We start from the raw sequence: 27,322 nt of genomic DNA, 5'->3' as shown, positions 1-27,322 counted from the left end.
GTTGACGTCATCAAACAGCAAACAGCAAACATTATTCTCTTTGACCGCGAGAGAGAGAGCGAGAGAGAATGCTCAATGCACCTGGAAGAGAGAATAATAATAATAATAGATAATAATCGATTTTCGGTTACTGTCCTAAAGTGAATACCATGTCAGACCAGTAAGTTAATTTTACCTGTTTTAATAATTTCTAATGTTAAATATAGCGCATAGTTATAATTATCCCAATTGTTAATATTAAAATATTAATTATTTGATACATTGTTTAATTGGTAGACTCCAATAACAAGCGAAATCATGATTATAAAATTTTGAGGTTAAGTTGACATATTTTGTGACAATGACGCAGTGTACAGTGTTTTACCATCAACATCTGTCAGTTAATAATAATATTATTGTTTTAATTTATCAATAATTATGTCTATAAATATTATAATTAGTTATCTAAAATATATTTATAAATTTAGGCTTTCTATAACAACTTACTCATAATTGTGTGTGTGTTTTTTTTTTTTGAATTTACAGAGATGATACATTGTTGGATGAAGATCTTGGCGATGAAGAGTATGACCTCGGCAACGATGAGGAAGAGGCCCTTCTTGCAGACGACTATGAAATCGATAGGGTGAGCTAGTTATTTTAATCGTCCTTGTTTTAAAGGACTGAAACATATTTAATAAATATCCTTGAAAAATAAAATGGATAAAAAAAAAAATACTATTATTATAATTTATGATGATGTAAATGATATTTTAAAAAAATTATTGTTGATATAATTATGTATTTAAGTAATCCCGTTAATTGAACACTATTTTTTGAATACTTTTTATTAACCTGTATTTACTGATAGTTGCGACATCAAAACGACTACTTTTTTTATTGATTGAAACAAAAAAAAAAAAAAGATTTTATAAAATGGCGATTATAAAAATTCTCAAAATACACAACTGAAATTTATGAGTTTTTGAGAATGTTATCATGAAAATTTTGAGCTTTTTCATGATAATTTAAATTATATTTTTTTTATAAGTTTATTTATTTATATATTGTTTTTTGTTTTTTTTTTTTTTAACAAAAATGCAATGTAGCTTGCAAAAAAAATGTAACAATAAGTTTTTTTTTTGTTTTTTGTATTTCGTTTTCTTTATTTTTTTTTTTTTTTGTAAATAGATAATTGTTGAAATTACTAGAAAAATAAAAACAACAAAATTATTATAACTTATATAATGGCGAAAAAATAGTTAAGAAAATAATTTCAGCCGAAAAACAAAATGCCATTTTGACAATGAGCTTGTCAATTTAAAATGGAAAAAAAAATAAAAATATGCGTTCATGTCAAATTAATATAAATAAAAAAATAAATAAAATTCCATTCATTTGACCATTTTTTGCCAAATTTATTTAGTTGTGAATCAGATGAACATTTTTGTTGAATAGTTTTATCATGTTTATTATTTTAACTCGTTAATAGTTATCACTGTGTGATTGTGACTATTAAAATTAATGTTAAAATTTATTTTATTTAATATTTACGTTGAGTACAAGCAAATCTGGCTTTTATCAAAATGAAAGAAAAATAAAAATAATAGTAGCCCTGATTCACAAATATAAATTAATATTTCATTAAATAGATATTAAATAGATATTAAATGATACTAAAAAAAAAAAAAAAGATTATAAATGCATGAGTTGGAATATTTTAACACTGTTTATTTATCAAAACACAAATACAGTATTGTACTCAAGTGATAAAAATATTAATAACTTAATTTTTTTCTCTGCTGAATTTGAGAAAAATAAAAAAGAATTAATAAATAAATACTCGCGATATGTGTTTACAATAAATGTAATTGCGATATCTCATTTCAATCCACAGTAGCACAAAATATACATTTTAAAAGTTTAATTAAATCTATTTTAGATAAAAAAACGAAATTAGTCAAAAATGAGTATGTATAAAATTTTGTGCTTTACTGTGATTGTGGTTATACAAAAAAATATTGGTTGAATAAAAATACCCTTAATTTATTTTTTTTTATTTTAATATTATCATGCGAAATAAATAATTGAAAAAAAGAAATATAAATATACACAAATAACCAGTAATCAACAATGATACAATTAAAAAAAAAATTAATAATGCTCTCTTTCCCGTTTTCGAAAAATACATTTAAACAAACAAGAAAGAAAAGAAAGGAAAAAAAAAAAAACAAATAAATGCGATAAATTAAAAAGAAAAAAATCTATTATTTTTTAATAAATAAAAGCGAAAAAAATAGATTTACTATAATCTGTACAACCCAATGCTCAATCTATCATCTTACGTAGCATAAGTAAAAAAAAATAAAAAAGAGCACACTAGTTTTAAGTTGAAAATAAAAAATAATAATTAAAATAAAAAAAATAAAATGAACAAACATGAAAAATAATAAAAATATATTAGTACATAAGACAATATAAAATAAATAAAAAATATTTATAATAATATAATAAAAGTAGATTAAATTTATATAAAAAAAAATTTAAAAAAAAGTGAAAAAAAAAAAAAACATAATATTTCATGAAAAATATTTGGCAATTTAATTCTCGAGCAGCAGAATAGCTATAAGGGAGAAGAAGAAACAGACGATGTACTGGACTTGGGAGTAACGGATGCACTAGATGATTTAGATGCTGAAGATGACAATAATGATAATGCATATATCAATGTACCAAATAATTGTTATGCCAATGACCAACATCATGATAATCATGTCAATTATTATAATCAAAATGATAATATAAATTATAATGATGAAAATACACATCATCATCATCATCATCAATATGAAAATAATATATCATCACATGGTGGTGGTGGTGATTATGGTGGACATAATAATATGCATCATGTTACATCTGATTTACGTGAAAAATTAAAAAAAACAATACCAAGAGATATCATCGTTGGAAATGGACAAGGAATGGAAGATGATGATTGTGATGAAGCAAGAGAAAGAAGAAATCGTTTTCAAAATGAAAGAACAGTAATATCACCTAAGATGAATAATGAAATACCAGATTCATTGGAAAATGTTGTTACTGTTGATCAACCAAGAATGTCATTTAGAGGACGTGGTGGAAGAGGACGTGGTATACGTGGTGGTGGAAGAGGAGCTAGATTTCCTGGACCAAATATGGGAAATTTTAATCCAAGGTAAATATTATTATAATATTAATTTATCATTTATTTATTTATTTACTCATTTATTTATTTATTTATTTGTTATTTATTTACAGATATCCTGTACGAATGCAATTTGAAGATCAAAATTTAAAATTTCGAGCACCATTGATAGAAACAAGACCACAAATATTTCCCAATGCACCATCAAATCAAATGAATCCACAATTAATATATCATCAAGATAATCCTCATATTATACCACCACAATTTCAACAATTTAATCCACAAGGTGTATCACCTCATCCACGTCCTCATTTTAATGAACCAAGACCACAATTTAATCCAAATCAATTTCATCCACAATCACCTCAAGCACCACTACCACCACAACCTCGTCATCAAAATCCACAAATGGAATTTATTCCACGTGGACCAATGCAACAAGCACCACCACGTTACAATGGACCACAAAATCCTCAATTTATACAAAATCAACAACAGCGTTTTCAACGTCCACCTCATGAAAATGAATTATCTGTTCGTCCAATGGGTAATCGGTTACCAATGATGGTACATCAAGGTCCATTAAATAATATGCCGAGACAACAAATGCCTGGTCAACGTGGTCCACCACCACCACCACCACAACAAATGCATCAAGGCCCTCCAAGACATCCTGGTATGCCTGTTCCACGACAAGATGGACAAATGCCAGTTTTTCGTCAGCCTATACCAAATCAAATGCCACAAATTCAACATAATGGACCACCAGGACAACAAGTTTTTGAAAATCGTCAACAATTTCAACAAGAAAATAGAAATATTTATGAACAAAGACAATTTGATAATCGTCCATTGCCTGTTATTCAATTTAATAATCAAGGACAACAAGTTGTTCATCATCAAACTGGTCCATCTGTTGTACCAGCTGTACCAAATGTTCCTCTGGCATCTGGACATAAAATTCTTATTAATCCTCATTTCAGGGGTAATGTTCAACCTCCACAAGAAGGTAAATAATTTATTCTCTTTTATTTTTAAATATTATATAATTAAATAATAATTTTTTATTTGCTATTAATGTAGCTCGACCAACTTGGGAAGGATCTCAACCTCCATCACATCAACAACAATTACCAAATGAACAATTTGCCTCTCAATCTGCTCAATATCAAGGTCAACAACAAGCTTCATATAGTCAGCAATTAGCACCACAAAGTGGAGCACAAGCGTCTAATGATTATTCTAAAAAATATCCTCAAAATAATAAAAACGATGTAAGATTTTCATTATTTTTTTAAATGATTATCTTTTTAAATTAAATCACGAATATTAAATTTAATTTTTCCTTATTTTTTTAGGATCCTTATGCTTATTTTTCGGATGTATGGCAAGAAAATAAAACATCAAAACCTAGTCGTAGCTCAACACCACCAAAATCTTATTCTGGTGATAATAATTATTCACGTGACAGTAATTACAGAGATTATGAAAAATATAAATCCGATGGAAGAGACAATTATCAAGCATCAAAAGTAATTAAATTAAATTTATAATCAAAATTATTATAATAATATGTATTAATAATTAATTTTATAATTTTTATTTATCAAGGATCAACGAGGTAGAGATAGAAGTCCACAATCTCGACCAAGAGATCATCATCAATCACAAAGATCTCGTCCTCCATCAACAAATAATCATGATTCTTATGATCAACGTTCTAGACTACAAAATTCATCAAATCGTCCACCACTCAAGCCACCACAAAAACGTACACCTGAACCTCATGATAGATCAAATCGTGGCTCTAGTCCAAAACGTTCAAAAAATCATCGTAATTTTCATGAAGCACGATCAACAACAACTCACAATTCAAATAACATAAAAAAGGTTTATAAAAAATTATTTATTTATTTATTATTTTCATTAAATTTAAATATTTATTTATATTTGTGTGTATTATTATTACTATTATTAGGAAGAAGATATGGATCCAGAAATGCGTGATTACAGAAAGAAAATGGAAGAACAAAAACGTCTTCGTGAAAAAATTTTACAAGAAAAAGAAAATCGTAGAAAACAAGCTGCATTGGATAAGCAAATTGATGAATCTAAAAATACAAAAAATACTGGTAATTATAAATCTATTACTTGTAAATAATTTTTGTGTTTTGTTTAATTAATTGAAGTATTTAAAAATTAAATTATTTTAGATATACAACAGGAAAATAAATCACTAGGATCAAGTCTCAAAAAAGATGATGTGGATAGTCAAAATCAGTCAACAAATAGGAGTCGAGTTCGTGCTGGAAGTGAGGTATAGCATCGATCATGTATTACCAAATAACTAATAATACATTTTTAAAATTCAATACTGTTGCATAAGTTACGTAGTTAATTATAGATAAAAAATTAAGAATACCAATAATTATACATAAAGATCAAATTGATCTTCTAAATTGACGAAAAAATTAAATACTAAAATATGGTATTAAAAATCATCCACTAATAAATTCAAGTGGCTGATTTATTAATAAAATTTAAGACAAAAAAAAAATACCACATAAGCGATAATAAAAAAACAATTTATTAATTAAATGTAATAATTAAAAAATAATTATTTAAAATGAAAATTTATAACATAATCATGTGAAAACAAAATTTACTGTTTTAAAAAAACAGATTTTTTTTAAAAAAATAACTTAGAAAATTTTAAATTTAACTTGTGTTTTTTAATTTATTTAAATTTTTTTTTTATTAAAATATTAATTTATTTTTCTTTAAAAATTTTGTACTAATAGTTTTTTTTTTAGTAAAAAAAAAAAACGAGTGAATAATAAACAAAAAAAGTGCCCGGTTACTCTTTGTATAAAAAACAATAAAAATAGATTTTTTTAATCACATTATGTTTATTTTTTGTTAATTAATAATTTATCCTTAATTTTTTTTAAATAATATTATTTATTTATTGTAGGATAAAGATGAAACTGGAGGAAGAGTAGTAAAACGAACTGATAAAAATATAACTGATGATACAGCAGCTAAAAAATCATCTTACACTGATGCTATGGTTCGTCAAATTCCACCGGGTACTCGTCGTGTTATAATACAAAAAACCCGAGTTGCAACATCACTCCAAAAACCATCATTAAATAATCATTCAAACGATGATTCTGATATGACTAATGAAAAAGTCACTGAAATAACAAAAATTGTTAAAAAATTACCACTTGGTGTACAGAAAAAAAAGACAATTAAAAAAATTGCTAATGAACAATCTGATGGTGGTAGAAAAATTCTATTGAATGATTCAACATCTGGTAATGCTACAACAGCTCATAGTAATCGTGTTGTATTACAAAAACCAATACAAATTAAAAGAACAATTGACAATAAAACAAATATTGTTATTGTCGAAAATATATCGTCAAATACAAATGAAACAAAATTACGTGAAATGTGTAAAGGAATTGGAACGGTGGAAAGTGTTATAATTGGTGATGATAATGAATCAGCAACAATTGTATTTAAAACACACTCAGCAGCAATGGTTTTTCATAAAAAATATCAAAAAAAAATGATTGATCAATCGGTTATTAATATTCGACTTGTATCACAAGCTGGAACTCTTTCACAACGAAATTAATTATCTTTAACTAATAATTTATTTATCACTTTAAAGAATTTGCTATTCGATAATCAATTATTTTAATTTTTACAATTGCTTTTTTGTTTTTTTTTTTCTTTTTAATAATTATTATTAAAAATACTCTGCGATTATAATATGTAAATAATTATAGAATTTATATGATGAAATTTAGAAAAATTCACGTTGCTCTGTATAAAAATTTACGTAATTATTTGATAATTATGTCTTGGAAAATGCTTGATACACAAATGAAATTTATTATTATTTGAAGCTGTAGAAAATAAGCTGATATTGTCTTACATTTATTATCAATGAAATTGAGTTTTTTTTTTTTTTTAAATTCAACAAGGAATAGCATAAGCAATGTAAACATCAAAAAATAAATAATATAAAATCAGAAAATTTATGTATTTTATTTGCTTGTTTATTAAAAAAGTTTCTTTATAATTTATAAATTATCAATTGAAAACTTGAAATATTTTATAATAAGTAAATTAAATATTTTTAACAGTCAACATCACTGAGGCATTTCGACCAGGAAATGATAATGGATACTGAAATGCTTCGCAAATATATACTCCAGAATGTTCAGGTTTAACTCTAAATAAATCCAAACGATTACCATTGTTTTCTGAGTTGGAAGGAAGTGGAAGATTGCCATCACGAATCCAACGAACATCAGCACGAACAGGACTTTCATCTCGACAAACTAATGTAACATCAGTGTCTATAAAATATTATATAATTAATTATATTATATTATAATTATATTAATTTACAGCCACTTACTTGGTTTAGCAATTTCTTCATTTGGATAAGTCTTGAGATTTAGAATTACTTTTGATTCAGCATCTACAATTTTTAAATATATTAATTTATTTAATCGCATTGCATAAATTAATTAATTTACTCACCAACTAAATCATCAGAACATGTTTCGAATTTTGAATTTGCAAATTTGTATGTATCTGAAAAAAAAAAAAATTAAAATTTAAAAATTATAAATAAAAATATCTATTGAACACTAACCATTATAATATTTTGAAAATCCACTATCAATAGAACCACCATAGCCAAAACTCTGACAATCTGGTGGTGAAAATCCTCGATTGCAATGACAGTGACCAAGACTATTACAGACTCCATTACCTCCACAATTATTTGCACATGAATTATCAATATAAAATTTTTCTTTGACCTTTTCAACTGGCATACAAACTTGATCAACACACATTTTATTATCACCACATTTTGCACCATTTGGTACAAGACCTGGATCAATATTATTCAGTCCAAAATCCATTACTACTCCTTGACAATCATCACGATATTTTGTCTGCATACCAATTTTTTTAGAGATCATACTGCTTCCCAATTTAAGATCTATTCCAGGCTTAACATTACAATACAATCGTCCACAAAGGACATCATCTTTTTCACATTTTTTAGAAATATTTTTTGATATATCATATCCACAATTACCACCCCAATATCCTAGAGTATTTCTGTCGTAACAATTTAGTTTTGAAATACAAATAGAAGGACCCCATAGTTTTCTGCATTGATCTGAATGTGACTGACAATTTCCTTGATGGCAAAAAGCTTTTCCAGATTTACATTTTTCACCATCAATTTTAAATACATCTTGAGGACAATATTCACTTTTACCATCACAATATTCTGGTAAATCACATTCACCTTTACGTGATCTACAAGGTGTTTCAATTTTTTTTAATGTGCATCTTGTTACATCACAACAGGTACCAGTTGCACATGATGCATTTGGATGTAGCTTACAAAGAGCTGCATTGCAGCAATGATTGTTACATTTTTCAGGAAGACCACAGTCACATTCTTCACCTCGTTCAACGAATCCATTACCACAAGTTGGACTGTCAAAAAGCATCTTTGGTTTGTTGCGAAGACAGTAATCTAGACCTTGCCTGTATGCATGGCTCAAATTTTTAAATGAACAAGCTGACCAATGAATTGGAATAACGTCATTCTGGCATATTGGATTCATTATACAACTAAAAGAAATATATATAATAATATTTAAATAAATAAAATTAATAAAAAAAAAACTTACAGCTCATCAGGACAAGAACAATCTTCAGTGTCATGGTCGATTCCCAAATTGTGAGCAAGCTCATGAGCCAATGTTGCTGCAACAAGTCCAACAACACTCGAGTGATGAACAGAAACACTTCCTGAATTTTCAGTACTGCATATTAATCCACGGTATGCTTTACCAATAATTCCGTTGTCAAAATGAACTGATCTGTTTAAAAAATAATAATTCAAGTTGATATTTTAATAATTTTTTAAAAACTAAAAAAAATACTTACGTTAAAAGTTGAGCATTATCATTTGGAATTGAATTGACCAATGTTTTCATTCTATACTTTAAAAATCTTTTAAGTAATTCATCACTATCAGTTGTCATATTTATTCGATCATTTTCAGTCCACACTTCAATGCCAACAAGTGCAATAAAAATATTAAATGGTCTATACAGCTGTAGAATAAAAAAAAATATATTTAATAAACAAATGATGGAATACATTGAATTAAAAAAATATAAAACTTACTGAGTTCATAATATTAGCCAAATCTTTGCAGTAACGATGTACATTTATTAAATTACTATTTAAATTAATATATTCAGATTTATCTATCACAAAAACTAACTCAACGTAACGAGTCGCTTGATTAACATTGAAAGGACCTCTGATCACATCATCCGTCGATCGTTTATTCTAAATTGAAAAAAAAAAATGATATTGACAAATAAAATAAATAAACAAAATAAATTATTTATTGTTATCTTACAAGACGAAATTTTTTAGCTGGCCGCGTGTGTCGTTGTGTTTCATTGAATTCTGATGAAAATAAATATTATTAATTTATTTATATACAATGATACATTCGAAAAAAAATATATACATTATTTTTCTTTACCACGTGTATAATTAGCTTTAAAATCATCATGTTTGTAGAGATAATGATCGTCATTTAGAACTCCGGTTTTTGGATGTATATGATACATTTTTTCACCATCAAATATAACACCTCTGAGTCCTTCACATGTTGAAATAGCTGCCCAAGATTTTTTTGTTCCTTGAATTTGTCCTTGGTAATGACAAAGTTCCTGAATAAATAAACAATAATTAATTATTCATTAAACAAATAATTATCAATAATTGATTACCTCATTTTCAGGGATTTCACTGAGGTATTTTCCTTGGTGTTGTCGAGCATGCTTGAAGCCATGTGCAATAAGATTTCTGTTTAATTTTAAATCCAATTTTTTTAAAACTCCGTTCAGTTCAATTTCAATACTGATTGAGCTAATATGTTGATTGTCCTAATAATTAAATAATTAAATGAGACTTTTTTGTTTTTTTGAAATTAATTTTAGTGATGTAAAATTTTACTCACATCCTCGTTTGTTTGAGCTATTTGATTTTTAGTAAAACCATTTATTATTTTTGGTCGCACAATTTCATGTATACCATCAATTGTTGATGTATTTTCTAAAATATTTTTTTTAATTTAAATAATTTAATAAATGAAATTTTTTCTATATAAAAATAATGATGAATTGTATTTAAAAAGTAGATAAAATAATTTGAATATAAAAAAAAAAAAATACAGATAAAATAAATATATGATATGTCAAAGTAAAACACAAGTTGGTAAAACACTTGTGATAGGCAATTAATAAAACTATGAATAAAAAAATTTGATAACTTTAAAAATTATTATAACAAAATTTACAATGTTACGAAAACAAAAAAAAAAAAATAATAAATAAATGTAAGAAATTTAATTAACAAAGATAAAAAAAATTTAGTAGAAATAATTTAAAAAATTTCACAAACTCAAACACAATAATGAAAAAAAAAAAAAAAGCAAAATTTATATTCACCACTCTGAGTATAATTTAATTGTAAAAAAATTATTAAAACAAATGAAATTGAAAAAATATTGTCTTTGAGCAACATTACAAAATTTTCAAGTACATTAGCTTATAATTATAATTCTACTTGTTACTCAATACTAAATTCAAATCCCAACACTTTATAGTAAATTCAAATCCCCACTTTTCATCTGACGAATTTTATTCGTATCTCTAACTTAAAAATGAATTATGATATAGATACCAGACATTGTCAATGTCATTTATTTAAAATACGTCAAGACACAATGTAAATAAAAAATAAATAAATTGAAATAGATCAATGGATTTTAAATTAATAAATAAACAATATAAAAAATGTTAAAAAATTAAAATATTCTCGGATGATTAATTTTTTTTAATCAAATAACGTAACAGTAGTTTGTCAATTCCGATAAATAAATATTTGAATTTTATCAATTAATTAATTGTCAATTAATCATAGTTTAATAAATATCAAATTTAATTGTAATTAAAAAATATATCCAGCTTTTTAGTTTAAATTTATAAAATTAAATATAAAAAATATTATATTTTTTTTTCAAAAGAAAATAGTAGATCTTTAGATAGAAAGAATTTAGAATTTTCTTTTTCGTTTTCATTGCTACTTGGCCTGACCAGGAAATTACAAGAAAATAATATAAATAAAAATATCATAGAAAAAAAATAAAATTGTATAATTAATTGTTTCCCTAATATCTTAATAATTTCTTACAGTCATAATTTATTCTAAATAATATTTTTAAATGATTTGTATAAATTTTTTTTTGTTTCCTCAGTGATTTACATATGTATATCTTTTTTGTTGTGGTAGTGTTGACTGCGTGATTGCTGAACGGAGGTTTCGGAACGCATCCCCGTTTTTTTCTCAATTTGACGTCACTTGACACTTTGACAGCTGACGTTAAACTCATCCACATGATGATGACAATAATCAAATGCAGTTTATGACGATCAAGGTTATTTGTTATTATTAATAACAAAAAAAATAATAGAACATTTCTGTAACTAATATATAATTCAAGTGATTATTAAACAACTTCAAGTGACTATTAAACAAGTCGAGAAAATGTGTGTCATCAAAGTGTTGTTGATGAAAATAAAACGTTCTTCAAATGTGCAACTATCTAGGATACTTGGTGAGAAGGTTTAATGTATAAAATTATTACCTCAAAACATTAATTAAATTATTTTTGAAAACATCAAATGTTAATTTTGTTTGTTATATTTTATCAGGTAATAGCCAGAACTTTTCAAGTCTTGTATTTGTGCCAAAATGTGAGCCAGCAAATGACAATGATCTCAGTAGATTGGAGGATTATTTAAAAAATACAGGAAATATTTGTGTATTAACTGGTGCTGGTATATCAACAGAGAGTGGAATTCCTGATTACAGATCTCAGGGTGTTGGATTGTATGCAACCAGTATAACAAGACCAACATTGTATCAAGATTTTTGTAAGAGTGAGCAAGTACGAAGAAGATACTGGGCGAGAAATTACATTGGTTGGCCAAGGTAATTACTAATTAATAATTTAAATTAAATATTTTTTAATTTAATTGAAATTTTATACAGGTTTTCAAGTGTTCAGCCAAATGTAACTCATCGAACTTTAAAATATCTAGAAGATATTGGTCTTGTTACTGGTATTGTAACACAAAATGTTGATGGACTACATACAAAAGCAGGAAGTAAAAATATCATTGAATTACATGGTACAGGATTTAAGGTGATGTGTCTTAATTGTGATAATAAAATTGATAGAAAATTATTACAAATAAAACTTGATAAATTAAATTCATCAATAAAACATGTTAGCAAAATAATAAGACCAGATGGTGATGTTGAATTGTCAAATGAAATTGTCAATGATTTTATATTACCACCATGTGAAAATTGTGGTGGTATATTAAAACCTGATATTGTATTTTTTGGTGATAATGTTGCTAAGAAAGTTGTTGATAGTGTTAGAAATATTGTTACTAAATCAGATGGATTACTTGTACTTGGTACATCATTAACAACATTTTCAGGATACAGAATAATATTACAAGCAATTGAAGAGAATAAAAAAGTTGCTATTGTTAATATTGGAGAAACAAGAGCTGATAAACATGCTAGTGTAAAACTTGAAAGTAGATGTGGAGAAGTTTTAAAAAAATTATATCCAAATATTCAATTTGATAATAATTCAAATCAACATTTTTAATGCTAGTTAATTTTTTTAGACTATTTAAATTGTTAAATATTGAAATTATTTTATTTCGTCTTATAAATAATTCAGCTATATTTATTATTATCATAAAAATAAAATATTTTTAAGAGTGCTTTAAATACTATTAATTAATCAACTTAATATTATTTGCTCCCTGAAATTTTAATTGATTTTTTTTTTTTGATAAAATATTGATTAATTTTTTTTATCAATTTACAGTTTATTTTTTTATTATATTATTATTGTTATTATAATTATTAAAAATATATTATTTGTTTTGATTTAATTAATTTGTCATGGTAGATTTTTTTTTTCAAACCAAATCTTATTTTAGTTGATTTTTTTTTTTTCTATATCACATTTTACTTTTTCCATGCTAGTTATATTAATATTATTTATAAATTATTTTGAATTAGATACTTGGTTATATTAATTAAAAATAATAATTAAGTTTGTATGAATTTTAGTTTTTTTTTTTTCGTTATAAAAAAAATAAATTCTAGTTTTGAAAATTAAATTTTTATATTTGATTCAAAATGTGAATTAAAATAAAAATAATTGTCAATAATAATTCAAATTTTATACTTGAATTCCAGCAATGGAATTAAATTAAAATTAATCATATCCATTTTTTTGTTGCTTTCGAATTCACATGTTCAAATTAAGCGGCATCAATGGAACGTATTTTTCGCTTGGTCGAAACTTGTACATAGAACACAGATGATTTGACTCATCTTCACCATATCCAATTCTGAAAATTAAAAAAATTATCTTATATTAAATTAGAGTTTACAAGTATTTAATCTACATATTATCAAATATAAAAAATTAATGATAAATATATATTTTATTCCCTCCACCAAGTACTATTAAATCATGCAATTATAACTCCACCACCACCACCACCACCAACTACTCCTTGTCAACTCTAGCAAACAATTGAAAAAAAAAAATAAATTAATACATGATCTGAAGAGACTATTGTTGAATTTTTCACGTAACAATTGGACTGTTCCTCTGATTAATTTAAGTATCATATTAAAAATTCTACGAATAAATTTTGATAATGTCCAATCATGAGTATACACTGTTGAATGATATCTTGGGTTTGTCCGCCATTCCAAAATATTACTATAAAATACAAATATTACTATAAAAATAATATATCTATAAATAACAAATAACAGACACATAAATTATTAAAATTTAAAAATAACACAAGCAGCAAATGAATGATAAATAATTGATAAATTTATACTAACTTTTGCCACTGTGAACATGGACGTCTCTCCTTGAAACAAATAACTTGTATGACATTGAAAAATAATGCTCCAAGTGTATTAGCAACTTCTGTATTTAAATTTTGTAAACATCTACGAAATTTAGCATCACAATCACAGTGTGATCTTGTAAATGGTGAATTATTGCATATACCATGAATACACTGATCTGGATTAATGACATTTTGACAATGATCATGTTCACGACAACAATAATCTTCATTTCTATGTTCTGGTCCAAGATCATCATATGACTGAGCTGTTGTACCAGGTCCACACCATTTTGTACCTGGATAAATAAGTCCACCACCTGGTGTTTGATTCTAAATGAAAAAAAAGCAAAACAAAACACTTTATTACAATTTAATTTCTTGTATATAGTTAATTTAATTTCAATTTAATTTACCTTTCCTTTGTTCAATTCTTTGCATGTCTCTTCCAGATCAGCAACAAGATTTGCTGACATTTGTCTGACTTTTTTTGGATCAGTACTTAATATCATTCTTTGTATAACACCACGATCAGTGTACAATGAACAAAATGGTGCATCAGCATTTAATTCAACCATTCTTGACATTGTATTATCAGCAACAAGAACACTTGCATTTATACTTGACGACAAACCAAGTATCATCATCATCATCAGCATCATTATGCACATCTAAATTAAATATCAAATATAATAAAATTATTTATCAAGCAATACAACCAAATGATACATCAATAATTTAATTTAAAATAAAGTCTAAATTACAACTTTGCTATTTTTAATTTAAAAATAAAAATCAATTTTTCTGTACAATTTGATACTTGAATAATAATTGTTCAAGGTCAGGTGCAGTTTGTACTCAATAAAATGAACATAATCATTTACACGTGTTTGATAGATCAATTACCTTCCCCTAACAGACAATAAACGTGAAATTATTTTAACTCTTTAGTATAAATTCAAATTGACAAGTTTATATCCAGGTAAATTTTTAATAAAACAACGAGGAAATTGATTATCATCATCATCATTTTGCTAACACAGTCATTGTAATTTTTTTTTTTTTTTTAATTTTTAAATTTCAATATTTTTATATTTTAATTATCAATGACAATTTCAAGGATTTAAACCATTCGTTACAAAGACTGACTGTGAACTGAGCTAAAAAAATGTTAATATTTAAAAATATATAATAATTCAAAAAGAAAGAAAGAAAAAAAAAACACGTTACAGAAAAATTTGAAGGTTTTTTTTATTGCTCAGGGTCAATGCAATATGTATATATATTTTTTTAAAAATATTATAATGCAGTGTTGATGGTTCCTTGAAGGACTGCAACAACACTGGTTGTCCTTGCTTTGATCCATCAACTTTTATTTCAATCATTAGAAAATAAAACAAAGAAATATTATTTTTTTTCAGCTAATTATTTCGTTGAAAGTTTATATATTCTTGTTTGCCAATGAAGATACAGTGAAAGGAAAATGATTATCCAATTATTGATGAACTTTATAGAATGAGGAAAATAACTTCAAATGATCATATGACAATATATTTGTTAACTGGGTCAACGAGCTTGGAATGATAATAATATAGCATCATGTTGCACGTGAATTTTTAAATGACAGTAATGTGACATTCATCGTCCTCATCAATTGATCATCAAGTGGTATTTACGTTTTAAATTAACGTGCGCGGTTTTGATGATTTTTTTTTTTTATTTTTAAATTTATCCAATGATATCAATTTTATTATTATTCATTTTGTTTCTATTTTTAAAAATTTAATTTCATTAAATATCTAATGATGCTGCTTTTTTAGAAAAACATTATGAGTTGTTTGAATTTTTTTTTTTTTTTTTTTATCAACAAGAAGTCAACAATGAAAGTTGAATAAATAATTTATTCTTTGTTTTTTTTTTTTTTGTATTTATTTTATACAAGTTGTTTGTTAAGATGAAAAAAAAATACTCAGACCGGTTGGATTAAAAATAAGAATTTTTCGAATTTCAAATGAAATCCTGATTATGTTAATTTTTATTCACATGAGTTATTATATTATTTTTATTTATTAATATGTGTTTTTTCGACTGTGTTAAAAATAGATTTGGAGTTAATTATTGGCTTAAATAATTTTTTATATTTTTCGATTGTACTTGAAATATTTTATACACAAACTAAATGAAAAAAAATTTAATTGACACAGCCCTTCGACCTTGTTCACAATAACAAGAACAATATTAATTTATTTCACATTAATTTAAAAATTATTTTTAAACATTGTTATTAATAAATCATCAGTCTTTATAAAAAAAAAAAAAAAATTAAATACAAAGTGTTAAAAAGAAAAAAGTAAATAATAATATTAAAAATAATTTAAAAAAAATATAAATTTATAATTTGTTTTAAATTGAATTAAATAATTTTTTTACATACCATTTTTTGAATTTATTTAGTTTGTAGATATGAATTTTTATTGAAATATAAAAATGGCAAAAAAATATTTTTTTTAAATGAAAGATTTTTAATATTTCAAAATATACAAGAACTCTTTTGTTTGCAGATACGAAAGATGTTTATTTATTTTCAACTATATTCCTCTTTTAAGGATTAAAATAAAAAAAATTTCTATTTGATATTCTCTTACAACGGTCAGCAATAGACTGATGCTTTGATGGCACGTCAAGATACTAATATTCGTACATGCATGACGATGACAATGACTAGTGATGTAATTTATAACAACAGATCATGGACCGTTGATATATTCAAATTTAAACTCAAAAAATATACCCCTGCATTTATCAATAATTAAAACATTAATTAACAATTAAAAAATTCTTCAAATTGAGACCGAAATTAATCTTAAAATCAATGATTAAATACATCAACTCAAAGAATGATAGCAATTATCAAATAATCAGTTAATATGATAAAATTAATAATGCAAAATACTTGAAATCATTAAAAAATAATTAGCAAGTAAACATGTTGAATGAAAATTCATCTATGCAAAATAAAACCTAAAAAATTACATCGACAAAATAAAAATATCAAAAACCTTGAAAATATATTTTTTATTTTTTTTTAAATTTATTATTTACAGATAATATTATTATCAAATTTGTTATTGAAAATATGTAATATATATATTTTTTTTGTCACTATCATCTTATCAAATATCCAAGGAGATATCAAAACTAATCGATCAGATAATATGAGCTCCAATTGTAAATAAAAGTATCGCTGTTTTTTTTTTTTTTTATTCTGACTCATTGAATCATTGATACGTTTGACAATGCTAAAATTGAATAGTAATAATATATAATATTAATTTGTGTTAAAAATATAAAATGTTTACTAAAAGAAAATACGGTGAATTTATTGAAATATGTGCGTTTATTTCGTTGGTTAGTTTAACAATGACTGGGGTATCATTGTTAACACAAGATTGGATAAATGGAAGTGCCTCTGTTGTTGATAGTACAAATGATGTTCAAGATTCAACAATTAATTATGGTCTTTGGGGTGGTACATTGATTAGAAAAATAACATTGAGTCCCAGGGAATATAACATATACAGTAAGATAAATTTATAATTAATTTTAAAAATTAAAATATTAGATTAATTGAATAATTGTTGAATTATTTTTTCAGTAACGTGTTTGTACAGTGAAAATAAATGTGCATGGAGTTGTCGTGATTCATCTGAAACAAGAATAATGGAAATTGAAAATTTAATTAATGGACAAAAACCTCTATTTGATTGTCAACCAATTTTATCAACGAAAAATATAAAATTATCAACAATCAAAACAACAAGTGGTTGAGTTAAATTTATCACAATAAATTATGTTCGATTAATAATGTTTGCAATTTTTATTTTTACAGATACAAATACTGGACAATTTTTAAATGCTGGAATTTATTTGAGTAGTTTAATTTTTATTATAACATCATTTATATTATATTTTATTTGTTTTATTTTGGCAATTGTTAATTGTGTAATATGTCCAACACAATGGTATTTAAATACAAGGGTATGAATAATTATTTTAATTATAATTAATTGAAATTTATTATAGCTGTTTTAAATATATATTTTAATTAAATTTTAGGGAATTGTTTATTTGACAATTGGTGCACTTATTGTTCATGCAATAGCACTGATACTTTTTGGATTTTTTTATGATTTTTGGATTGTTGAAAATATTGGAATATTTGATACAATTGTTGGTGAATATAAATCAATTGCACATTTAGGATATTCATACTGGTAATTAATTTATTTTTATATATTAATAAATTATTTATTTATTTTTTTTTTTATGCTCTAGGATTTTTATGTTTACCTGTATGTTTCATACTTTGATAATAATTCTTCTACGAATCATGGATAACCGGCTACGAGGTGACAGAGCTGAGACAGTTATTGTTGTTGCACAAATAAATGATCCAACAACAGTTTTATATTAATATAAAAATACCAAAAAATAACCAGCTATTTAATATCAATTAAATAAATAATAAATTGAATTTATAATAATTTTTTAATTGTTTTTTTTTTTTTTTTATAAACATTATTTATAAACATGATAAAAAAATTCTAAAATATATGTGAATCTGTTTTTTTAATCAATTAGATGATCTTATTATTTGGAGGTAAAAAAAAATAAAAAAATTCAGTCAGTTACTGCTGCCACCTGGCTTTTTTTACCTGGTAAAGAAATTGAGCAGGTGGCGGGGTAATGATATTGGTTTGATTGGGGGAAGGAGGAAGAGAACAACTGACTCGTCGCCGACTGTTGTGGCTTTAGTATTTCTGTAACCTGGGTACTATCTGGAAATGTAATTTTATTATTTAAACCATCTCTTTATTATTACTACAAAAAAATAGAAAAATTATTTTTATTATTATTTCAAGTGCATCAAGTGTGCATTTATTTTATAAATTTAAATTAATTAAAAGTTTAAAGTTATTTTTTAAAATTGTATTTATATTGTTTATGGTTTCTTTTTTTTTTTTAAATTTAATTTTAAAAGTAGAATTAATGAGTTGAGTGTTTTTGTGATTATTGCAATTTAGGTGATTGGAATAAGTGTGTATTATTATTGGAATGAACAAGGCAAAATCGCCAGTCAGTTGGAGCGATGCTGAGACGGTAAATATTTTTTTTTTTTTAAACTCGTTTTATGCCCTTTTTTTTCAAAAATTTTGACCTCATTCTTTGGAGTTTGTTGGTCCTTTTGACACACTCAAATTCCAAGTGTTTAAATGTATTTTTTTTGTTGAAAAAATAACTGCTATAAATTTAAATAAATTGATGAAATAAAAAAAAAATATATTTATAAAAATTAATCATTGTTGTAAAGATGGAAAAACAATTTTTATATATTTTTATTATTTAATTACTATGAGAAATAAAGTAATAGAATATTTTATTTTTTATATAAAATATATTTCCTTCTTTTCTTGAAGTTTGATGGGAATGTTGGATGAGTTTCATTAGGTAAATGTTGATAATTATAATTCGATTATTTAAGCATCCTGTTACGTGATATAAGATCCGTTTATAAAATTTTGAAATAATAAATAACGATAGTTTTACCTGGGAAATGACGAAGAACCGTTGCAATGATTCTGACTTTATGACCGCAAGATAAACTAGGTCGTATAAAAGTACTTGTTAAATTGATGATGGTTTGTAAAGTACCAAAGATTATAGATCATAATTTTAATCATTAATTTACCTAAATGATATTTATTATTTTTTTTCTATTTTATTATTATATTTATTTATTTTTAACATTAAACGTATATACAAATATTTCAAATTAATTTTTCAATTTTTCAGGTCAAGAACTTGTTAATACATAGTAAAAAAAAAAAATCATTAAATATTATTTTATCGTTTACTACTTTGTAATAAAATACAGTATTAAAAATTCTATTGCATTTTTTCAAGGACAATTTTTAGTATTTAATTTCTCTTGTTCACAAGAAATAATAATCCAGGATGTATAAAAAAAACAGGGCCAAAAATATATAAAAGGGATCAAAGGAAACGTAAATTTTTGTTATATTATTTTCACGTGTCCATCAGATAAAAATTATAGAAAAAAAAAAAATGGTCACACGCAAAGGTATAGGAGTAAAATAAACCACAAATATCACGTTTTTGCATTTCCTGCATTTTAGTAAAGGGGAATTAAATTACACACATTTTCAAAAGGTTAAAATACAAAAAAATAAATAAATTATTAATACCATAATTTATTCATCTATTTGTATTGAAAAAAAAATATTTAATTAATGATTCAATGATAATATTTAATTTAAAAAAAATAAAAAAAATTAAATTAAAAAGAAAAGAAGAAAAAGCAGATATTCTTTTTGTATAAATTTTTTATTTAATTTTAGTAAGCATATAGTAAAAGATTAAAGTCACATTTACTGAAAATAATAATTTTTAACTTTTAATATAATATATGAAAGACTGAGAGCAAAGTCATGGACCGTTTCAATCGCAAACATTCATCTATGCTGCTGGAGGGCCAAGGCTATTCAACAAATTCCATAATCTCTCTCTTTCTATACATTTCTATACCATATAATTATTCATTTATTTTATTATTTTTTATTCATATTAATACTCTTAAAATCATCACCACAAAATAAATCATCAACTTTATACTTTACTTATTTTTTCTCCACCATGAAATTACAAATAATTCTTTTATCAAAAATTTTTTTTTGTTTAAAAAATCTCGGTGAAAGTACATAAGCTTAATATTTAAAAAAAAAATTTTTTTTTTCTATTAATATTTCTCATCTCAATGTCCGCTCTGTTAATTGCACATTACTGCATGTGCTGACTAATTAAATAATTTTTTTCATATCCTGTTTTAATTTCTAGATTATAAAATTATTCATAGCTATTTTTTAAAAATCTAGATTTTTTATAATTGATTATTCAATTATTAATAATCATTAAATTTCTTAGTTTTTTTTTTAAATGTATGCTTGTTATAGTTTTTTGTATATGTATAATATTGATGATGAATAAATGAAAAAATATAATATGAAAATAAAAGGTGATGACGGAATGCAAGCAAGAGAAGCGGGACACAACTTGGTCCAGCGAAATGGTCCAGTACCGTTACACTCTCTGTATATAATATATGTTTTTTCATTTCATCATATAGAAGAATAATTCTGTTTTATATTTTTATTTTTTTAAATTGAATATCATAAAATCTTGTAATACTCATTGGAGAAAATAAAATTCTACAAACGTCTCGTATTTCATCAATCAGGAAAAATTTTAATTTTGTCGTATCAAATATCATCAACACTCTTGAGTATAGCTACACTCTAATTAATTTATTATTATTTTTTTAAAACATCTTTTTAAAACCAGTTAAATAACCGTAAACAATAATTCGTAATAAATAGTAAAAAAATTAAAGTATAATAATACAAAAAAAATTGAAGTTATTTTTCGTTTTAAAAATTAATTTTAATTTTCTATTGTAAATAGTTAATATTATTTTGTTAAAATAGAAAAAAGGTTTTTTTTTTTTAATTAGATAATTTTTTTGAATAATAATTAACTGTTATCTTTGTTGGTAATCGATATGTACACAAATGATTGCGTTTCACATCGACCTTGAGATAGTCGTAACCGATTTATCATTAGTTAACTATTGTTAATTAATTTAAGCGTGTTTTAAGTCATCAGATATAAGTTCATTATGTTTAACTGTATGATATTTTTCTCCGGAAAAATTAAACAGTAACGAACACAATAATGTTTTGAAATGTATCTCGATATCATCACTTCCTCCGACAATCATTAAATAAAAAAGCAGTCATACAACTTGACTTCATCATAGCCGTAATAAACTTCTTTGTCTTTTTTATTTTTTTTATTTATTTATTTATTCTTGGAGTTTAAACATAAATGCTTAGAATGATATTTCGAATTTTTTTTTATGGCAAAACAACTTCAAGTTGCATTTATGGAAATCAACAGTATTTCTGGTCATTCATTCATTGAATCTATGTCAATATTAAAAAATAAATATCTAATAATCATAAATTTTAAAACAAGTATTATTTTTTAAATTTAATAAACAAATACATGAAAATTAAATTTTAATATCAAAAGTAAGAGTACATGTACAAGTATATTGTTAAGTGTCATTATAAGCATGAAACACAATTTAACGCTTGTCAAGTTTCTCGTTAAGTTGAAAAAAAAAAAAGAATAATTTCTTTTTTAAATTGAGTATTTTAAAAAGAATATATAAAAATTAATTTAATTAGAAATATTAACAAAGTAATAAATAAATTGACACACAGTATTGTTAAAAATATTTAAATATAATTTTAAAATTGTTTGATTAATTTTTCGTTTTTATTTTTCAGATTTACGAAAATACGAGACTGGAAATGGACTTTGATTGAGATACCAGTGTCAATGGATTATTTAAAAAGAACATAAAGCTTTATATACCGATATATTATTTATAAATAAAAACGAAATAACAAATAGAATAAAATAATTTTTAAATTTTCTAAAAGTGTGAACTTGAAATTTAAAGAATTTAAGCTGGGCAATTGATAAAAGCTCAGCTAAATTAATTTGAGAATCGTGGAAGGTAATACAAGAAAAACGTCTAACCATTACGGGTATCAATATCAAAATTCTCATACATATAGCAACGGTATAGCAAGTATTTACGGTTGTAAAACAACAAATTCAATAACACGACAATTGCCACATTTACATGAAGACTATAGACCAATATATTTTTACGTTGCTCAACCATATACAATACCATATACATTTGCAAAAAGACCAAAACAATCATCATTACAAAAAAGTGGTAAACAACGTAGTAATTATCGTGTTAAATTTTCTAAAAAATTAAGTAACGCTGAATTTTCACAAAAAGTTAAACAAGGTGAATTTTCAAAAAGTTTAAATCAAGTACAATTTGTGGATGATACAATACCAGGTAATTTTTTTAATTTTATTAATAATAAAATATTTAATTTAATTAAATAAACAATTTTTCAAAACAAATAATTCAATTGTGGTCTGCAATTTCGTGGTGTTGATATTGTTTGTAGTGCATTTCAAATAATTTTCTGACGCGTGACAGTTTCTATTTTAAATGTATTATTTATTAAATTATAAAAAAAAAAAAAAATAGTAAAAATAAACAATTAATTTGTATTTTAATAATTTAATTTTTAGAAATAAAAAATTATCCAAAGATAGAAAGCCAACATCAACAAAAAAAAAAAAAAAAACAACCTGATCCAAGAATGACGTCAATGTTTAGAAGGGGTACAATATTTGCGACATTTTTTTTGTCACTTATTGGAGGTGGTCTTGTTTGTACAGCATTGGTAACACAACACTGGGTTGAAGCAAAAACATGGAGAACAGCAAATCCATATGAAAGTTCTGGAAATGTACATTATGGTTTGCTTCAAGGAAAAAAAGAACTTAATGTTGCTTATGGATTACGAACTCATCATGTCTCAAGTAAGATAACTTTTTTCTTTTTTTTTTAAATTTATAATAAATTTGATTAAAAATTTAATTAAAAAACAAAACTGTAGGTGGTTATATATAGTGCAAAACTTGACCGACTTAATAACATTAGTTATGCTCCATTAAATAATATTGTTGACTCATCAAAATTATTTATAAATTATAAAAAAACTCAAGCATATATATTTAACTTTCAACTATTAACGATGCAATGACTTTGAGAAAATAAAAAATTACTTTAAACAATATAACAGAGTTTAGTCAAATCGAAAAGTGGATGACAGAAATTTTTATAACGAAAGAAATTAATTAACCACACGCAAGTTTAAATGACTTGACGATTTCATAGAAAATAATTAAAAGTACAAAATAGAATTAGTCATTTGAAAATCGAAATGAAATAGATAGTTAAAAAAAAATTTCTAAACTCACCCTTACTAGTAGCTACTGCACTTGAGGATGGAAATTTTAGTTGAGGAGAAATCCATGTCAACTGCAACTATAGCTGCAAAAAAAAATTGTTTATTGAAATAAAAAATACCCTTAAATATTTTTGCTAATATTAATTAACAATAGTGGTTAATTTAAAAAAAATTTCAAGTAAATATTAAGTGATAATTGCGGAGGAAGTGAACGTTCTCTTTGCATGTTTTGTCATCAATAATCAAGGCTTACAATAAATATCAATTTTATGAAGAAAAAAAATGAATAAATAAATATAAAATAATACTGCTTGAAAAAAGCATATATTACTACTTATTTCAAAATATTTTAAAATATAAATAAAGCTGTTTAAAAAATTACAAAATAAAAAAAATAGATTTATCAAAGAATTTCCTAAATATTAAAAAAGTAAAAAGTTAAATTATGTAATTTGAAAGTTTAAATATCAAAACAAGACAAAATATTATAGTTAATAAAAAATATTATTCTACTGTTGCTAATGACCTTATAAAAAAAAAAAATTATTTTCTAAAAATAGTATCATTAATTGTCATGTTGATGATAAAAATAATTTATATTGTTTATCCTTGAGTTAAAATTCACACCAATAAAATAAAGAAGAAGAATGTTTATTTAGTAATTTACATTTAATATTAAATGTCATTTAAACTTGATATATTTGTCACCCTACAAATTAGCAATCCCAACACAATTGCAAAGAAATAATATAACAACATGTAGATATGAAAATTAAACACAATGACAAATTCCTCCAACAAACAGCCATCAAGATGAAAAATTGAATCATATTTTTTTGCATTTAACTCTTTTCTCAGAAGTCTATTTTTCATTTAAAAAAAAATCATAAATATCACAATAAAAATAGCCTTTGTATAAAGCCTCATTTATCCACACTAAAAATATTTTTAAATTTTAATTTAAAAAATCATCAAATTTCTAATGGAATTCAGTTGAAAAAAATTCAATTTAATATCAAAAAATTAATTTAATATTGATATTCTTTTTAAATAGTTAAAAAAAAAAAAATATGGAAGCGTTCATTACCCCCCTAGGCTTGAAGGTGTTCCGTATTGTGAAGCCAAGTATTGTTTTTCGCTTGAGTGCTTGAGGGGAAATCATCATCATTGTATACCTGTTTCCTCCAGCCACCTCTTAAACCCTTTACATTATTTTTTTTTCTATTAAAACATCAAGAAGAAACATCATCACCGGATGTTCAAGTCAAGAATTTCCCCAGACTATTAAAATGTTTTATTCCATAAAATTTTATTTATAATTTAAACTTAAAGTTAAAAAAAAAGCCAGATGATTTAATTGTTAGATAGAATTATAAAAATATAATAATATTTTGTGATGATAAAAAAAATAATATAGTGATAAATAAATAAATAATCGAGTCACGTAAAAGTCTTTGGACACGTGTCTCATTATGTTCAATTGTTCAAGTACCACTTGTTGTTTTTTTAAATTATTTCTATTGATATTCTCTACACTCATTGATCATGTATGATTTTAACAAGCTTTAAAACATAAAATTAAATGATAAAATTAATGTTACCTTGTTTTTCAGTTGCTCAAATGATTAAACAAGATCCAATGGTGATGAATTGGAGTCTCTGGATGGCGACCCTCATAACAACAATATCAGCATTAGTTGCTGCAGCACTATCAGCACTTCTTGCTGTATTAAATACAGCAACAACACCAAGAAGTAAAATATTTTCAGTTCCTGGTGTTTATTTAATAAATACACTAACATGTAAGTTAATAATTGTATGATACATTGATTTAATTTATTATTTAAATAATTTTTTTTGAATATAAATTTACAGTCTTACTGTGCATGACAAGTGCTGGTACCTGGTTAGCACAATACTCGACGAAATTGTACAACAATGTATTGTCAAAAGAGGATATAAACAACACATGGACAAGTGAGGGTACTGCTGAACTTGGCTACTCATTTTGGTAATTAAAAAATAAAAATATAAACATAATATTATCAAATGAAAAATAAATGAAATTGTTTTTTTAAAAAAATTCCATTTCATCAAAGAAACATATTATGAAAAAATTGTAATCTTGATAAAAGAATAGATAAATAATTTGGACAGTGATAGAATAATAAAAAAACTTTCTATCGACATAGTTACAGACTAACCTGGGCCATATCATATCCTTGCATTCATCCTTGCCTATAAAGACATTGAGTTACCGTTACGCCTGAGATAAAACAATGCAAATGACTTGTTAGATGCATGCAATATAAAAAGCTCAAGCAACATGTACTCATCTTTTTCTTTCTTTCTGTAATCAACAATAAATTATTTAAATAAATTTAAATAAAAAATAATTATTTAAATTAATTACGTTTTAGGCTTGTTGTCTGTGCTGGATTTGTTCATCTTATCAGTATTGCACTGGTGGCTTGGGGATCTGGAAGAATCAAAGATGAACGTCTTGAAGCCATGCCTGCACTTGAGGAAAAAACTGCTGCGGCCATAATGCTCTATTAATTATTAAAAAAAAAACAAGATGATCAATAAAGACAAATGCAACTATCAAAATGATAATGCATTTTTTTTTAATTTAAATATTTCTACGTGACAATTTTTGTTGATAAAAATTGATGATTGCCAAGTCTACTTAGTATTGAATTATTTTTTTTATAATAATAATATATTTTTAGTAATTTTTTCGAGTACGTTTTGTCAAGGAAGTGAATCTTTAATGTTTAAATTTCTGTATTCAGTGTCTGTGTATGACGCTTTAGTTTTTTTTTTTTATTTTATAAGAGTGAAAAAGAAAGAAAAAAACGATTTCACTCGTGACTGCATTCTGATGTGAATGAATAAATATTATTACAATTTGTTATCGTGTGAATCTCGTTACTTCAATGATAAAATGATGTAATGGCTTTTGTGAATTTTTTTTTAGCTATACAAGTTTGTAAATAGAAAGTTTTTCAACTAGATTATTATTTCAATATTATTTAGTGATATGTTATTTAAATAATGTGATTCAT

At 24.4% G+C, this 27,322-nt stretch overlaps 6 protein-coding genes across 11 annotated transcripts; 4 read left to right on the top strand and 2 right to left on the bottom strand.

Annotated features, from left to right (window-relative positions):
* Positions 1-44: 44 nt before the first annotated feature.
* LOC122848511 (putative uncharacterized protein DDB_G0282133) lies at positions 45-7,220 on the top strand. Of its 2 annotated transcripts, none has more exons than XM_044146611.1 (10): positions 45-160; positions 526-625; positions 2,595-3,196; positions 3,280-4,178; positions 4,253-4,443; positions 4,528-4,701; positions 4,781-5,059; positions 5,148-5,301; positions 5,383-5,486; positions 6,144-7,220. In XM_044146611.1, the coding sequence occupies exons 1-10, from the start codon at positions 150-152 to the stop codon at positions 6,813-6,815; spliced, it is 3,186 nt and encodes a 1,061-aa protein (XP_044002546.1). In that variant the 5' UTR covers positions 45-149; the 3' UTR covers positions 6,816-7,220. The 2 variants fall into 2 exon arrangements, with proteins under 2 accessions (XP_044002546.1, XP_044002545.1); XM_044146610.1 differs by lacking the exon at positions 45-160 and adding an exon at positions 248-375.
* Positions 7,221-7,226: 6 nt separating this feature from the next.
* On the bottom strand, positions 7,227-10,991 carry LOC122849401 (zinc metalloproteinase-disintegrin-like crotastatin). Its single transcript, XM_044148098.1, has 12 exons — positions 10,985-10,991; positions 10,260-10,354; positions 10,030-10,185; positions 9,780-9,969; positions 9,651-9,700; positions 9,410-9,577; positions 9,167-9,336; positions 8,908-9,099; positions 7,848-8,848; positions 7,733-7,786; positions 7,608-7,670; positions 7,227-7,545 (listed from the first exon to the last, which is right to left on the bottom strand). The coding sequence occupies exons 1-12, from the start codon at positions 10,989-10,991 to the stop codon at positions 7,313-7,315; spliced, it is 2,379 nt and encodes a 792-aa protein (XP_044004033.1). The 3' UTR covers positions 7,227-7,312.
* A 639-nt stretch (positions 10,992-11,630) lies between these two features.
* Positions 11,631-13,512, top strand: LOC122848507 (NAD-dependent protein deacylase Sirt4-like). The gene is made up of 3 exons (XM_044146601.1): positions 11,631-11,918; positions 12,016-12,295; positions 12,356-13,512. Exons 1-3 carry the CDS (start codon positions 11,849-11,851, stop codon positions 12,987-12,989), a joined length of 984 nt encoding a protein of 327 aa, XP_044002536.1. The 5' UTR covers positions 11,631-11,848; the 3' UTR covers positions 12,990-13,512.
* LOC122848509 (acidic phospholipase A2 PA4) lies at positions 12,990-25,966 on the bottom strand. Of its 4 annotated transcripts, XM_044146607.1 has the most exons (6): positions 25,856-25,966; positions 24,265-24,337; positions 14,682-14,936; positions 14,258-14,598; positions 13,960-14,126; positions 13,632-13,746 (listed from the first exon to the last, which is right to left on the bottom strand). In XM_044146607.1, coding segments are annotated over exons 3-6 (765 nt in total). In that variant the 5' UTR covers positions 24,265-24,337; positions 25,856-25,966; the 3' UTR covers positions 13,632-13,744. The 4 variants fall into 4 exon arrangements, with proteins under 4 accessions (XP_044002543.1, XP_044002542.1, XP_044002540.1 ...); XM_044146605.1 differs by lacking the exons at positions 24,265-24,337; positions 25,856-25,966 and adding an exon at positions 16,700-16,956; XM_044146606.1 differs by lacking the exons at positions 24,265-24,337; positions 25,856-25,966 and adding an exon at positions 15,172-15,285.
* On the top strand, positions 17,528-18,895 carry LOC122848508. 2 transcript variants are annotated; one of them, XM_044146602.1, is made up of 5 exons: positions 17,528-17,845; positions 17,921-18,088; positions 18,155-18,303; positions 18,382-18,539; positions 18,601-18,895. In XM_044146602.1, the coding sequence occupies exons 1-5, from the start codon at positions 17,617-17,619 to the stop codon at positions 18,737-18,739; spliced, it is 843 nt and encodes a 280-aa protein (XP_044002537.1). In that variant the 5' UTR covers positions 17,528-17,616; the 3' UTR covers positions 18,740-18,895. The 2 variants fall into 2 exon arrangements, with proteins under 2 accessions (XP_044002537.1, XP_044002539.1); XM_044146604.1 differs by having other exon boundaries at positions 17,554-17,845; positions 18,382-18,499; positions 18,601-18,751.
* Positions 19,063-27,310, top strand: LOC122848510. Its single transcript, XM_044146609.1, has 7 exons — positions 19,063-19,111; positions 19,350-19,425; positions 22,695-23,287; positions 23,530-23,823; positions 25,868-26,056; positions 26,130-26,265; positions 26,675-27,310. Exons 4-7 carry the CDS (start codon positions 23,601-23,603, stop codon positions 26,811-26,813), a joined length of 687 nt encoding a protein of 228 aa, XP_044002544.1. The 5' UTR covers positions 19,063-19,111; positions 19,350-19,425; positions 22,695-23,287; positions 23,530-23,600; the 3' UTR covers positions 26,814-27,310.
* Positions 27,311-27,322: the final 12 nt, after the last annotated feature.

The sequence above is a fragment of the Aphidius gifuensis genome, linkage group LG2, assembly GCF_014905175.1.
Source record: "Aphidius gifuensis isolate YNYX2018 linkage group LG2, ASM1490517v1, whole genome shotgun sequence".
Lineage (NCBI taxonomy): Eukaryota > Metazoa > Arthropoda > Insecta > Hymenoptera > Braconidae > Aphidius > Aphidius gifuensis.
The sequence above is the reverse complement of the archived record's forward strand: the minus strand, read 5'-3'. Positions and strand labels throughout refer to the sequence as shown.

Bases quoted from the DNA above. Each gene is read 5' to 3' on its own strand.
- LOC122848511 (XM_044146610.1), top strand. From the start codon at position 341: ATGACGCAGTGTACAGTGTTTTACCATCAACATCT. The intron at 376-525 runs GTCAGTTAATAA...TTGAATTTACAG, and splicing joins GTGTTTTACCATCAACATCT to AGATGATACATTGTTGGATG. The intron at 5,060-5,147 runs GTTTATAAAAAA...TACTATTATTAG, and splicing joins ATTCAAATAACATAAAAAAG to GAAGAAGATATGGATCCAGA.
- LOC122849401 (XM_044148098.1), bottom strand. The intron at 9,701-9,779 runs GTAAAGAAAAAT...TATTTTCATCAG, and splicing joins TAAAGCTAATTATACACGTG to AATTCAATGAAACACAACGA. The intron at 9,337-9,409 runs GTAAGTTTTATA...TTTATTCTACAG, and splicing joins TGGCTAATATTATGAACTCA to CTGTATAGACCATTTAATAT.
- LOC122848507 (XM_044146601.1), top strand. From the start codon at position 11,849: ATGTGTGTCATCAAAGTGTTGTTGATGAAAATAAAACGTTCTTCAAAT. The intron at 11,919-12,015 runs GTGAGAAGGTTT...ATATTTTATCAG, and splicing joins GCAACTATCTAGGATACTTG to GTAATAGCCAGAACTTTTCA. The intron at 12,296-12,355 runs GTAATTACTAAT...AATTTTATACAG, and splicing joins AATTACATTGGTTGGCCAAG to GTTTTCAAGTGTTCAGCCAA.
- LOC122848509 (XM_044146605.1), bottom strand. The intron at 14,599-14,681 runs GTAAATTAAATT...TTTTTCATTTAG, and splicing joins AAGAATTGAACAAAGGAAAG to AATCAAACACCAGGTGGTGG. The intron at 14,127-14,257 runs GTTAGTATAAAT...TGTATTTTATAG, and splicing joins CCATGTTCACAGTGGCAAAA to TAATATTTTGGAATGGCGGA.
- LOC122848508 (XM_044146602.1), top strand. From the start codon at position 17,617: ATGTTTACTAAAAGAAAATACGGTGAATTTATTGAAATATGTGCGTTT. The intron at 17,846-17,920 runs GTAAGATAAATT...TTATTTTTTCAG, and splicing joins CAGGGAATATAACATATACA to TAACGTGTTTGTACAGTGAA. The intron at 18,540-18,600 runs GTAATTAATTTA...TTTATGCTCTAG, and splicing joins CATTTAGGATATTCATACTG to GATTTTTATGTTTACCTGTA.
- LOC122848510 (XM_044146609.1), top strand. From the start codon at position 23,601: ATGACGTCAATGTTTAGAAGGGGTACAATATTTGCGACATTTTTTTTG. The intron at 26,057-26,129 runs GTAAGTTAATAA...ATAAATTTACAG, and splicing joins TTTAATAAATACACTAACAT to TCTTACTGTGCATGACAAGT. The intron at 26,266-26,674 runs GTAATTAAAAAA...ATTACGTTTTAG, and splicing joins GAACTTGGCTACTCATTTTG to GCTTGTTGTCTGTGCTGGAT.